At 40.0% G+C, this 14,461-nt stretch overlaps 1 protein-coding gene across 3 annotated transcripts in view; it reads right to left on the reverse strand.

The window, feature by feature from the left end:
* The window catches only part of igfn1.1 (immunoglobulin like and fibronectin type III domain containing 1, tandem duplicate 1), a 74,816-nt gene that overhangs the window by 12,173 nt on the left and 48,182 nt on the right, over positions 1 to 14,461 (reverse strand). For all 3 annotated transcript variants that reach the window (XM_070858927.1, XM_070858928.1, XM_070858929.1), the window contains 8 exons: positions 13,975 to 14,116; positions 12,300 to 12,593; positions 7,803 to 8,102; positions 7,492 to 7,665; positions 6,459 to 6,587; positions 5,089 to 5,391; positions 1,493 to 1,581; positions 1,213 to 1,405 (listed from right to left, as the gene is read on the reverse strand). In XM_070858927.1, the coding sequence (XP_070715028.1) occupies positions 1,213 to 1,405; positions 1,493 to 1,581; positions 5,089 to 5,391; positions 6,459 to 6,587; positions 7,492 to 7,665; positions 7,803 to 8,102; positions 12,300 to 12,593; positions 13,975 to 14,116 (1,624 nt within the window). The remainder of the gene's footprint in view (positions 1 to 1,212; positions 1,406 to 1,492; positions 1,582 to 5,088; positions 5,392 to 6,458; positions 6,588 to 7,491; positions 7,666 to 7,802; positions 8,103 to 12,299; positions 12,594 to 13,974; positions 14,117 to 14,461) is intronic.

Below are 14,461 nucleotides of genomic sequence, written 5' to 3' on the forward strand. Positions count from 1 at the left end.
TATATGGTAACAGCATACTTTGAAAATAGTTTTATTTTGTAGAGCAAATCTTCCTGCCTTACAGCAAATCTATAACATCACAATCTCTCCATAATCAGGAAGTTGACTATTTTCTTCTTGAAAAATTCCACAACTTCTACATTCATGGTATATGCCATTGATTATGATTCATAACAGCAAGTATTTGATCATCACAATATAATTTAGATAATCAACTGCCATCATCACAAAACAGATTATCTAGTCATTTGTTCAATTGTTGTTTGTGAAACATTGCTGAGTGCAAATTAACTGCAAATTAACCTACAAAACAGTGGCTCTGAAGTGCTTTTGGATGACCTAAGAATGGGATAAGACACTCATCATCATCATAGGCGGTCCCTCGAACGAGGATGACTTGCTTCCACATGAGTTCACAGATGTTTCAATGAAGGACCCGATGTTCCAGTCCTGAACTCCAATTGAGGGGATGGAAGATGCCTGTGCTTGAATTTTTTTAACGTGTGGTGAGCGTTGCACACCAGTCACCACACGGGTTTGACAGAGCTAGGCCTTTATCCAGTGGCAAGGGTTAACCAGGGTGACTGGAGACCTGTTCGGGCGGAGGAGTGATGAGGGATCATGGCTGAGATTTGGTGTGTGATCGTGACGGAGGCTTGGCAAATGTTTGGTGTGGAGGTGCCCGCACCCTCATTCACCATACCTCCGCCACGATCTCTCGCCGCTCCTCCACCACAAACATTTGCCGCACCTCCGCCACGATCACTCGTCGCAAGTCCGCCACGATCTTCCCGCTCCTCTGCTGTACCAGGCCCCGCCGATGTTCCTGCCCACGCTCCAAATGGTGCCATGGGTCCTGATGATGTCACCCACCTCGAAACCGTTGCACATTTGTGTCGGCTCGCGCTGAAGCTGCAGTGGCTCGTTCCAGCTCTTTTTATAGTCCCAACTTGCGGAGATGTTCTGTAACTCAATGGTGACAATGTCTTACCCCACTGCTGTTTGTGAAACCTTGCTATGTGTAACTTGGCTGCCACATTTCCCCATATTCCAACAGTGAATACACTTCAAAAGTACTCATTAGCTGTCAAGCGCTATGGAACATCCTGAGATTGTGAAAGGTGTTCTATAAATGCAAGTTCTTTTCTTTATATAAATGCAATTTTTTTCATTTTTATAACTACATTTAAGATTCAAAGTGCACTTAATTACCTGTAGCTCTTATCTCAAAGCTAAATGTTTCTTGTCCATAAAAATTCTTCAGTGTTATAGAATAAATTCCAGAGTCAGATCTCTGGGCAATTGGAATAAAAAGCTGAGTGCCATCCCCAGTACTGGTTACTGTCGCCTGCTTCAACAGCGGTAATCCATCTTTTAGCCAAATCACTTCAGGAGGAGGTGATGCCTAAAAATGTACATAAGAAAACCCAAGCTTTAAACTTGTAAGTTATATTTTAAACACAAACATAGATAAACCAATTTATAAACTCACTTGAAATGGCATTTGGACTCGAATTGAATTTCCTTCTTTGATGATCATATAACTTTTTACAGTTCCATCCAATATAAACTTGGGGCACACTGAAATGTAAGAAAGAAATAAAAGCATAACTTTCTAGAAAACAGAGGTAAATATAAATCTGTAGAATTTAAAATACATCATTGGTGTAGCTCTACAATAATAGACAGTCAGGGATGAAGTCCAGATGTGCAGGTGACCTTTGCTGGCTTCGGTTCTGTGTGTACGTGACTGGGTTAGATAATAGTATATATAGAAGGCTAAGACCAAAATGGCATCTTATACACATCTATTGTCCTGGCCATCGTTTATCCCTCAACCAAACCACACAAACCACTCTGCTCATTTATCACATTGCTGTGTGTGGGACAATACTGTGCACGAATTGATTAGCACATTTGTCTACATAACAACAGTGACTACACTTCAAAAGTACTTAATTGGCTGGGATGTCTGAGGATGTGAAAGCAGCTGGGAGAGAAGTAGAAGACACATTGGGAGATAGCGACCACAACATAATTAGTTTCAGTGTAAAAATAGAAAAGGACAATTAAGAGTCAATGATAAAGATGCTGGACTGAAAAAAGAAATGTTTCAATGAGATAAGAAAGAATCGAGTGAAAATTAATTGGGGCAAAATGTTAGCAAAACAGATCAATAGATCTGCAGTTGGAAATCTTCAAAAATAAAATGGATAGAGCTAATGTTCCCTTTAATTTTTTGTTGGGTGTGCGGCCCCTTTAAGGGCCAAATTTCCACGCATGCGCCGTTTTCTCCCATTGTAAACCCGACTAGCGACCTGCGCGGAATGTCTAGATCACTGCACGGTGGCGCAGCTTAACAGGAACATTGGGTTGAGATGAAAATAAATGAATTCCTATAAGGCAGAAAGGGAGTGCATCAAAGAATGGCATTCCACAGATCAATTGAAGAATTAAAAGTAAAGAAAGACTGCAGTGGTTCAAGAAGGCGGCTCACCACCACCTTCTCAAGGGAAATTTGGGATGGGAAATAAATGTTGGTCTTGTCAGCAATGCCCGCATCCAATGATTACATTTTTTTAAAACCTTGCATTTGTATAGCGCCTTTCACAACCTTAGGATGACCTAAAACGCTTTACAGCCAATGAAGTACTTTTTGAAGTGTAGTCACTGTTGTAATGTAGGAAACGGAGCAGCCAATTTGCACACAGCAAGCTCCCACAACCAACAATGTGATAATGACCAGATAATTTGTTTAAGTGATGATGATTGAGGGATAAACATTGACCAGGACACCGGGGATAACTCTCCTGCTCTTCTTCGAATAGTGCCACGGGATATTTTATGTCCACCTGAGAGAGCAGATGGGACCTCGGTTTAATGTCTGATCCAAAAGCTGGCACTTCCAACAGTGCAGCAGAGCTCCGTCAGCACTGCACTGGAATGTCACCCGAGATTTTTGTGCTCAAGTCTCTGGAGTGGGACTTGAACCGACAATCTTCTGACTCAGAGGCAAAGATGCTATCCACTGAGTCACGGCTGACACTCTAGCAACCTTAAAAGGGAGGCATATAATAAAATCAAGGCTAACAATAGTACAAATAATCAGGAGGAAAATAAACAGTGTAATGGGGATGTGCAAAGGGAGATTAGAATTACTAAAGGGAATATGCAGAAATTCTTGAAGATAAACACAAGGAAATAGTAAGTGCTTTTATAAACTTACGATGAGTTAAAGTGGAGGTAGAACAGCTTATGAGACTCTAATTATAAAGCATTACGGCATGGTGGAGAAATTAAATAAATATTTAGAATTTGTTACTTACTAATGATGGTGCAAGTGAAAATATAGAAGAAGTTATGGAACAATTGTTAGAGATAACTATAAATGAATTGGTTCTGAAAAAATTAGCAAAACTCAGGGAAGATAATTCACTGGGCCCTGATGGCACGCACCCTAGGCTTGTGAAATAAATCAGAGTGGGGATAGGAGAAGCCTTGGCCGCTCATAAACATAAAGTTATGGAGAGAGAGCTGGGCAATGGGATTAGTTTTGGATTGGTCTGGTAAAAGAATTTGCAGCGACATGATGGGCCAAATTACTCCTTTCTGTGCTGCAAACAGTTCCGTGGGCAGATACCCCCAAGATGCTCGGCTGTCTCAGGCCATTATTCTGGTCAGCACCTTTACATAGGTGAGGCCAGCTCCCCAAATGTTGCTGGGGAGTTTCACCAAACTGGAACCTGAAAGTTACAGCAACAGGCCCCTGGAGCCTGCCACAAGAGAGGAAGCGTCTCCAAGCTGCCTAAAATGCTGTGTGTTGATTTGGAGCAAAGCTGCTCCTGGGGTCTGTGCAGGACAATGCCTCGAGAGTGACTACACAGGCTCAAATCCAAGGAAAAGACTGAGTTCTCCTCCACTGACCTTTAAACATTGAATGCCACAACCCAACAGACAGCGCCTGTGTCCATTGTTCAATGAGCCCACATTCAATTTAAGTTAATTTGCATGTGACACATCCTCATAAGCATGAGCACATTTCCATCCCCATCTACCACAGGTCAACTGGAAAACCATCGGAATGGATCTGGAAAGCCTGGGCCACTGAACCATTTATATAAACAAAAAAAGTAAGAATTTAGCAGATTAATTGGCAGAGTGAGGTACTTTAATTTCTTCCAGGACCTGGGTTTTAATGTAACTCAGATAAGATTAAAAGTCTCTAAGGGGCTAGAAATTGTTTTTTTGGTGGTAGCGGTATTTTTTCAGCATTTTTCACCAAAAATACTGCTAATCACACCGCCATTTTTCAAAGGGCTAAAATTGGCAAAAAAATGCGCCCAGCGATAAAAATCAGCATTGCACGAGGATTCGCGACGGAAACCGTGGTCCTCGCCAACTTCAGTCCAAGGCCGATTACCGCTAGCAGGGCCCCTGGGAGGGAGGAAAGCACCCCAAAAAATAGCAAAAATAAAAAAATTAAAAATCACAAAACATTTACAGGACCCTTAATTAAGTAATCGCTGCAAAAAGAAATAAAAATAAAAATCTTAACTTACCTTTTTTACAGGTCTTCATACATACCACCGTTTTTGGGGCTGAAACGCAGGCTTTTCTCGGGTGCTTTTTTTCACCCAGAATACGGGTGTGGCAAATGGTCAATTTAAAGCGAGAGCACTTTTTTTCGTCTTGCATGCTGGCGGTCCGCTTTTCAGCACCATTTCAAAATCACCGGCGCAAGACTTTGATCAATTTACCTGATCACCTTTTTCCGCTAAAAACAGCGAAATAGCGCCGAAAAAACAGGTGCAAGGCTGGCCAATTCCTAACCCTCTGTCTTATGAATTTGACCAGTATCGGTCTACTTCCAGGTGTCCATAGGTCCATGTATCACTGTGTATGCAGAGGTGAAACATTCTAATCCTCAGCATTTTCTTATCTTGCCTTAGCATACAGAACATATTCATCTGAAGAATGATTCTATTAATCCTTCCTTTATGTTCAGGACCAATGAACTATTATAGTTTCTGGTACATCTTTCCTGAGTCTACCGATACAATAATAAGGTTATCCCATAAATACAATTACCTGGTGGGGGCATGGCAAGGACATAATTGTCTAATTCTATGGGTTCCCCCATTCCACCATCATTGATTGCTCTCACACGTAGAAAATGCATTTCCATTTTTTTTAAGCCTTTCACAGTATATGAACTCATTCCCACAGTGACATCATTGCATCTAATCCAAGTTGTACTTCCAGAAGATTTCATTTCAATTATGTATCCTTTAGGAACGTTATTGCCCTCGCATATTGGTGGAGTCCATGCTAGAGATATGGTTGAGTAGGTTGAGTCTGTTACTCTGAGGTCTCTTACATTTCCAGGTGGCTCTGCAAGCAGAAGGTAGCATAGAATTATCAAGATTCTTAGTTTGAGGTTGACTTAAAAATAATTGCTGAAGTCAAAAAAATGTTTGAAATATACGCAGCTTCCGTTGTCACCCTACATTTCTCAAAATTACGCAATGATTTTCAAAAGGGTTGCAAATACATAAGATTAATTGCTTTACTTTTAAATATTGAGTCATTTTTAATCATTGGAACTTGTACGTATGCCATTTTTGGCCAAAGAGATATATTTACAAAATGGGGCTAGAATAATCTAAGCCCTGGAGGCACCATTAGAGGTTCGATTCTTAAATCGAGGCTCTGTCCTCAGTTATGCTGCCATGCGGAAGGATTGAATGGAGGCACTGCATTTTCCCTCAAGAGTAGAGGGAAGGAGAGATGCACAATGCAGCTCTTACACACCTACTGGATGCTGAGAGTGTGATTTTGGCAGAAGGCTGGCAGCAGGACATCTTTGGTAGGATATAACAATGACAAGGTGACATCACAAAAACATTTTCTCCAATCATCTTGAGTGCAAAAGGAACTATAAACATTTTGAATAAAATTAATTTGACCAGTGGAGAACAAGGCCTGTCTATTAGTGAGAAATGAAACATGACTTCACTCATAAAACTACCAACACTCATACCATTGTTGTCACTTGTAACTGATTAGCTTCACTTGAACATTGTGTATTTAAATGAACGAGTCTTTATTAGGTTTTACCATTGCAGCATTGCTAAAAAAAAATGGAATTTCTAAACACAGACATGGTTACACACAGTCTGCACATCAACTGGCCCATACAATTGAACCCCTTTTCTTTGTATATGGATGCATTATCTTAATACACTGACAATCATTTTTTATTTAAAAATTATTTAAAAACATGCTACAAATCAAAAGTAGGGCGATAGTTGCATGCAGACTTAAACTAAGACATTAATTTTATGTTATATTCTTTATTATTTTCTCATTATTGTACATTTGTCTTTACTTCTTGCATTGTTGCATATTATTGTTACGAGCTATTATCCTTATCTGTAAAGTACACTGTGAGTACATACTTATGGGTTCCCGAGCAAACACTGCTTCAGATTCACAGCTGGGCTCTCCTGGACCAGAGGAGTTCACTGCAATCACTCGGAATTCATATTCCAGCCCTGCGATAACATCTGTGACCGTACACTTCTTAGCTACGTAAAATGGGTTAAATCATTTTAGAAATCACAGCAACTGCTTAGGAGGTCTTCTTGCCCTACATTCAGTTAACGTTTAGCTCAACGAATGAACTGGATGTACTATTAAAACGGTTGTTGGTTCTTAATTTGTAACCTTTCAGACTTAAATATTCAGATAAGTGTTCTTTATTTGTCTGTATGCCAACATCGACAGCATGAATGGAGCGCTGTGAACATTGTGTATTTAAATGAACCAGTCTTTATTAGGTTCTACCATTGCAGCATTGCTAAATAAAATGAAATTTCTAAACACAGACATGGTTGTACACAGACATGGTTATCCTGCACATCAACTGGACCATACAATTGAACCCTTTTTCTTTGTATATGTGGATGCATTATCTTAATACACTGACAATCATTTTTTATTTCAAAATTATTTTAAAAACATGCTACAAATCAAAAGTGGGGCGATAATTGCATGCAAACTTAAACTAAGACACTAATTTTGTTCTAGTAAAATAACACCTGCAAATGTGAACATTTTACTCTTCAAAAGTGATATTTAGAGGAAGGGACTTTAAATATCAGTAATTTCTAATAATCCTTTAACAGCTTAGCTGCAGACACCAGTTTCATTCCTACTGAACAGTTTGGAGTATCAGGTGTAATTCCAGTTATCTTATTGAATTGGCTATATTACGTGCAAGATAAAGCCTAGGTAAACTTTTTGATTTAGGTTTTTAGGAGTACTAATGCCATTTTCTTTTTTTTAAAATGATGACCTGCTATGTGAAATTAGATTTTAAATATTAGTATTTATGTACCGTGCATTTAAATTATTAATCATTTTAAGGTAAATTCTGCTAACAGTTTAAGAGTTTGCTATTGCATCCAAGTGGCTGAGTGTTGATATTACCTGTGATTGGAGTGTCATTGACAGTATTCCAGGTGTTGCTACCTTTCTTGCGCTTTTCTACAATATATCCAATTATTTTGGAACTGCCAGTGTTATGCGGTGGAGTCCAGGCCAATGTAATAGATTTGCTGCTTGCATTCAGAATGTTTGGTTTAGCTAGAGCTCCAGGAACAGCTGGAAAAAAAATATTTGCACTAAACATTATATTTGGTAGGTATTTTGCATGAAAACGATTTGAATTGTCCTACTGCTTTATATATCAATGTAACCATACTATGGCTGGGATTTTGTTCAACGATACAAGAACCTACCTTTTCTACCAGCTGTGACTGTATCCGATACCAATGCCTCACTTACGCCTTCTGAATTCACAGCCCAAACTTTGAATTTGTAATTCTTTCCGTGCTCCACTTTGTCAAAACAGAATGTTGTTGTTGACTTGTCCACTTCATCAACTTTGGTCCACGTATTTCTTCCAACTTGTTGTCTTTCAACTATGTAACGTTCTATAGGTTTTCCACCATCGTCTTTGGGTGGTTTCCATTTAAAGGAAATATGACTTTCAGAACTTTCTAGAACTTCTACAGGCCCCTGAGGTACCTGTGGTTTATCTGAAATAGATCACCAATAAAATCTTACACTGATTTATTTCAATTCAAGATAAATACGAATAACTCTGGCATAACAAATAACATCCGATAGTTAAAGGTTCAGTAGTTTGTGAATGTTTCTAAATTTCAAAGACTTTTTGTAATGCTGAATTATATAATAACATAAGTAGAACTTTTTAATAAAACTTATCTGGAATTCTTGTTGATTCAACACACCAAGGACAAAAAAAATACACATAATGGCCCTGAAATGCCATGGGCCCCAATTGTGTCATTTGTACCAAGGACCATGATAAAGAAAGGGAAGATAGACTTTGAAAGTAATCTAGCACGAAATATAAAAACAGATAACAAGAATTTCTATCGTATATAAAAAGGAAAAGCGTGGCTAGAGTAAATGTTGGTCCCTTAGAGGACAAGACCGGGGAATTAGTAATGGGGAACATGGAGATGGCAGAAACTCTGAACAAATATTTTGTATCAGTTTTTATCGTAAAGGACACTAATAGTATTCCAACAGTGGATAGTCAAGGGATTATAGTGGGGGACGAAATTAACACAATCACAATCACTAAGGAGGTGGTACTCAATAAGATTATGGGCCCAAGTTTCCACACGATAAAAAACGGGCTCCCCTCCGAGCTGGGCGCCCGTTTTTCGCGCCTAAAACGGCACCTAAAAAAAACCTCGCAATTCTGGAGCATTCTGCAGCTCCTTGTCTACCTGGCGCGGCACCCAGGGGGGCGGAGCCTACACTCACGCCGATTTTGTAAGTGGGAGGGGGCGGGTACTATTTAAATTAGTTTTTTTCCTGCCGGCAACGCTGCGCGTGCGCGTTGAAGCATTCGCGCACACGCAGTGTGAAAAAAACATTGGCACTCGGCCATTTTTGTAGTTCTTTGTAGCTGTTTAATTTTTGAACATTTTTTAATACAAGCACATTGCCATCAGCACATCAGCACTTGCAGCCTTCTCACTGTCTCCTTCCCCCCTCCCCCGCAGGAACGAACGGCTGTTTCCTTCTCCCCCCCCCCGCGGGAACGAACGCCTGCAGCATTCTCGATGCCTGAAGCACTTTCACACAGGTAGGAAGATGGTTTATTTAATCTTTTCTTTGCTTATAAATGTTTATTCAGGTTGGATTTATTTGTATAATATTTGTAGAAGTATAAATAAGAATTTATTGTAGAATTTAATGAGTTCCCCACCCCCCCCACCTCGTTCTGGACGCCAAATTTGTAACCTGCGCCTGATTTTTTAATGTGTAGAACAGGTTTTTTCAGTTCTACAAAAATCTTCACTTGCTCCATTCTAACTTAGTTTGGAGTACGTTTTCACTGTGGAAACTTTGAAATCAGGCGTCAGTGGCCGGACACGCCCCCTTTTGAAGAAAAAATTCTGTTCCAAAGTAGAACTGTTCTACTTGACTAGAACTGCAGAAAAAAAAATATGGAGAATTGCGATTTCTAAGATAGTCCATTCTCCACCAGTTGCTCCTAAAAATCAGGCGCAAATCATGTGGAAACTTGGGCCCAATGGGACTAAAGGCGGACTAGTCCCCTGGACCTGATGACTTGCATCCGAGAGTCTTAAGAGAAGTAATGGCAGGGATATTGGATGCATTGGTTGTAATTTACCAAAATTCCATGGATTCTGGGGAGATCCCAGCAGATTGGAAAACTGCAAATGTAACACCCCTACTTAAAAAAGGAGACAGACAAAAAGCAGGAAACTATAGACCAGTTAGCCTAACATCTGTGGTTGGGAAAATGTTGGATTCCATTATTAAAGAAGCAGCAGCAGGACATTTGGAAAAGCAAAATTCGGTCAGGCAGAGTCAGCATGGATTTATGAAGGGGAAGTCATGTTTGACAAATTTGATAGAATTCTTTGAGGATGTAGTGAACAGGGTGGATAAAGGGGAACCAGCGGATGTGGTGTATTTGGACTTCCAGAAGGCATTTGACAAGGTGCCACATAAAAGGTTACTGCACAAGATAAAAGTTCACGGGGTTGGGGGTACTATATTAGCATGGATAGAGGATTGGTTAACGAACAGAAAGGATAAATGGTTCATTCTCGGGTTGGCAATCAGTAACCAGTGGGGTGTCGCAGGGATCAGTGCTGGGACACCAACTATTTACAATCTGCATTAACGACTTGAAGGAAGGGACTGAGTATAACGTAGCCAAGTTTGCTGATGATACAAAGATGGGAGGAAAAGCAATGTGTGAGGAGGACACTCAAAATCTGCAAAAGGACATAGACAGGCTAAGTTAGTGGGCAAAAATTTGACAGATGGAGTATAATGTTGGAAAGTGTGAGGTCATGCATTTTGGCAGAAAAAAAATCATAGAGCAAGTTATTATTTAAATGGAGAAAGATTGCAAAGTGCTGCAGTACAGCAGGACTTTGGGGTGCTTGTGCATGAAACACAAAAGGTTAGTATGTAAGTACAGCACGTGATCAGGAAGGCCAATGGAATATTGGCCTTTATTGTAAAGGGGATGGAGTATAAAAGCAGGGAAGTCTTGCTACAGTTGCACAGGATATTGGTGAGGCTACACCTGGAATACTGCGTGCAGTTTTGGTTTCCATATTTACGAAAGGATATACTTGCTTTGGAGGCAGTTCAGAGAAGGTTTACAAGGTTAATTCCAGAGATGAGGGGGTTAACTTATGAGGGAAGGTTGAGTAGATTGGGCCTCTACTCATTGGAATTCTGAAGAATGAGAGGTGATCTTATCGAAATGTATAAAATTATGAAGGGGCTTGACAAGGTGGATGCAGAGAGGATGTTTCCACTGATAGGGGAAACGAGAACTAGAGGGCATAATCTTCGAATAAGGGGCCTCCCATTTAAAACAGAGATGAGGAGAAATTTCTTCTCTCAGAGGGTTGTGGATCTGTGGAATTCGCTGCCTCAGATAGCTGTGGAAGCTGGGACATTGAATAAATTTAAGACAGAAATAGAAAGTTTCTTAAACGATAAGGGAATAAGGGGTTATGGGCAGGGAAGTGGATCTGAATCCATGATCAGATCAGCCATGATCGTATTAAATGGCGGAGCAGGCTTGAGGGGCCATATGGTCCAATCCGGCTTCTATTTCTTAGGTTCTTATGTTCTTATGTCACAGCAACTGATGCCATCCAGCACTGACCCTGTTGAATTATTCAGGGGGAGGACATCTTGTTTGCATAGGTTGGTGGGTACCTGCACCATGATGCACCTTGAGCATCCACTTGCCCCAAGCTACTGAGAGATCTAGCATCTGCTGCCAGGTCCAGCGAAGGTGTCAGGAGTTCCCTGCTCACCCCGTGCCCCTCCTCCCCCCCGCTCCCACCACCCACAAAAAATATGAAAATCAGCCTCGAGTGATCCTCTTTGTAAAGAGGCTACAATAACTTTAAAAAAACATTCACCCATTGTTAAGTCTTTGGGACCCAGGTTGCTTCCCTGGCTTGTAGCTCCATACAGATTATTACTTGCACGTCCGAAGAGACCTGTCTGCCTCTTATCACTGAGCATTCACTAGGTCCTTGTGAGAGCAAGGACGTGGGGACATGGGAACAGCATCGGGAATCCCCTCACCTCCTCAGAGATGGGTTCCCTTGGAAGGGTTGACTGGAAGTTCCAGTAGGGTTGTAGAATTTTGGCCTCTATAATCCATTCATAAAAATGCGGCCTTTTCATTTCAAGTGGTTTGTTCTGTGCACCTCAAACCTCTGCGAAACAAAAAGATGCATTGTTTCTCGAGATGGGAGGTATCAAAACATAGCAGAACAAGTTGAGGCACCAATACATGAAACCATGGGCACGGGTTTGACCCCCAACTCCATTCAGTTTCCAATCTCAGCCATGCTGAATGAAGACTAGCTTTTTCCACCCTTGGGTGAAAGAACCATTGAATGGGAAGTCTCCACTGACCCATTGTTGTTTCCTTCCTACCAGCCAGACAGCCAGCCAACACAGAGCCGCTAGGAGGGAACTAGTCAGAGAAAACTTATGGGAAGAAAGGATAACACATCATCATCATCACATCATCATAAAAGGCTGTATATAACCTAAATAAAGTGATTGTATGAATAGAGGTGTTATTAAGCCAAACACAATCTTGAATAATATATAAATCTAACTTGTGTGTAAAAATGGAATGATAACATGTCAAAGCAAAGTGCGAGAAATGGATACATTACCAGTGACAGCCAGGCTAATGTTTGCGCTTGCTATACCACTTTCATTCTTCAATTTAATTGTCAACTTTCCACTGTCCTTTCTATTACAGTTGGAGATTGATAATCGTGTAAAATTTCCACTGTTGTCGATGCTGATTCTGTTGTCTTCAAACAGTTCGTCCCCATCCTTGTACCAAGACACCTTTATTGGCGGCTTTCCTGAGACTGGCACTTTCACTGTTGCAGTATGACCAGCCTTAACAAGCAGTTTCTTTCCCAGTTGATCAAGTACATCCTGACCAAACTCTGGAGGATCTGATGTTGAACAGTAGCACTAATGAGCACTAAAGACCATAGATTACAATCATCTAATAATTACAAATTCAATTTCACTAAAATGTTGCAGCTTATGCACATTATGATGCGTTTCTCTGAGCAGTGCCCATTGCTACCATTTATTATGTGTATTTATGTGGAAAAGCATAAGTGCCATGCACTAATTAACCACTAGATGAATGAACTTACTGATGGTATCTGGAGGAGATTGCATTGTGTTGTTAATAGAACTTGTATTAGCACTCTATAGGACCAACATATAGTTTATTTATGCTATTTGTTTTTTAATTCATATGGCATGAAGCACTTCAAAATGTCCTAAGAGACACATTAACATGCCATATAAATGCAAGTTCTTTCTGGAATGTACACTTGGGCTGTGTCTAATTAGTAAAAATGGCAAATGTTATGTTTAAGCATGGTTTAAATTTGACAGCTGTCAGTTTACATAGAATTTATAGTACAGAGCCAGGCTACTAGGTCCCACTGGTCCATGCCAGTATTTATATACATGAATCTCCTCACACTCTAATTACCTCTTCCAATACTGCTCCCATGATTAAAACTGAGTTAATAGATTGGCAATGCAAAATGAAATAGTCTACCTCCAAAATATAAAACCATATGAAGTACACTGATTGGGTATCTGTAAATTATATCTTACTAAAGAATGGGATAATAATGTTCCTATACCTGAGCAAACTGAATTGATGAGCAATACTATACTTTATCTGTCATTCAGGCAACACTAATGCAACAGGCTCAATTGTTCTAAGGCATCAACACACATGAAATTATTTGTTTCAAGCTTCAATGAAAAATTAAAGAGCGCTTCACCGAATTGATCAATAATAACAAGCTGTCAATTTGTTCTTAGCCACTTGGCAAGACCAAGCTAATAACTACAGTGCTGGCTAATCTCCAGGCAATATATTTAAGCAATACATGCAAGCTTTAAATCGCTGATTGAATGCTCAATGGAAACATAAAGGCTATTTGATTTTCTTTTCCGAATGCTAAGATTTTAGGAAGCAGCTTGGAAAAAAGGAAAATCAGGAGCATGAAATGTGCATTCAGCAGGTATTATGAATGCATTGCTGACCCATGAGTCACGCTGTAAAGCAATTTATGTTGTGCTAAGATTTGTACAGCCTGCAAATTGAATATTCTACATTACTGGTGTTGATTATTTCATATGGAGGGAAATTAAAGATACTGAGGGGAAAAATTTCTGTTAAAGGGATAGGGTACATCAAATTTTCCTTTCTCCTACTGTTGTGGCTACTGTTGGTTTACTGTGGATTTGAATTGAATTGGGTGCCATAAAAGCTAATGATAATTTCATAACATTGCGATTTACCTTCAACAAACAGAGAGGCTTCAGTTTTCCCTCCATCAGCTTCAAATGTGTACATCCCTGAATCTTCCTCCTGGACACTTTGTAAGGTCAATGTTTGTACTGCTCCCTCCTTAGTAATTATTTTTCCATCTCCTGAAGTAATCTATAGTCACATAAATATAGACCAGTTTTCTTCCAAAAACAAGAACAAAGGAACTTCGGTGTGCCTGCATCCCCTCATTATAAATTGCTATAGTATAATGCACAAAATTCTCCTGAACTAAATCTCAATGTAACTGCTTACCAAGTCCCATTTTTCACACATCCACAGTCTCTCTCTCTTTCTCTCAGCTATCAATCATGACACTCCCACCAGCAAAGGTATGAAAATAGTAAGGTATCACTAAGGCTCTTAAATTGCACTATCAGCATCAGCTTAATAATTCTTAATGCATTCACTGTCACTGGGTCAAAATCCTGGAACTCTCCCCTAACAACATTGTGTGAG

The sequence above is a fragment of the Pristiophorus japonicus genome, chromosome 17 (genome assembly GCF_044704955.1).
Source record: "Pristiophorus japonicus isolate sPriJap1 chromosome 17, sPriJap1.hap1, whole genome shotgun sequence".
Taxonomy (NCBI): Eukaryota; Metazoa; Chordata; class Chondrichthyes; family Pristiophoridae; genus Pristiophorus; species Pristiophorus japonicus.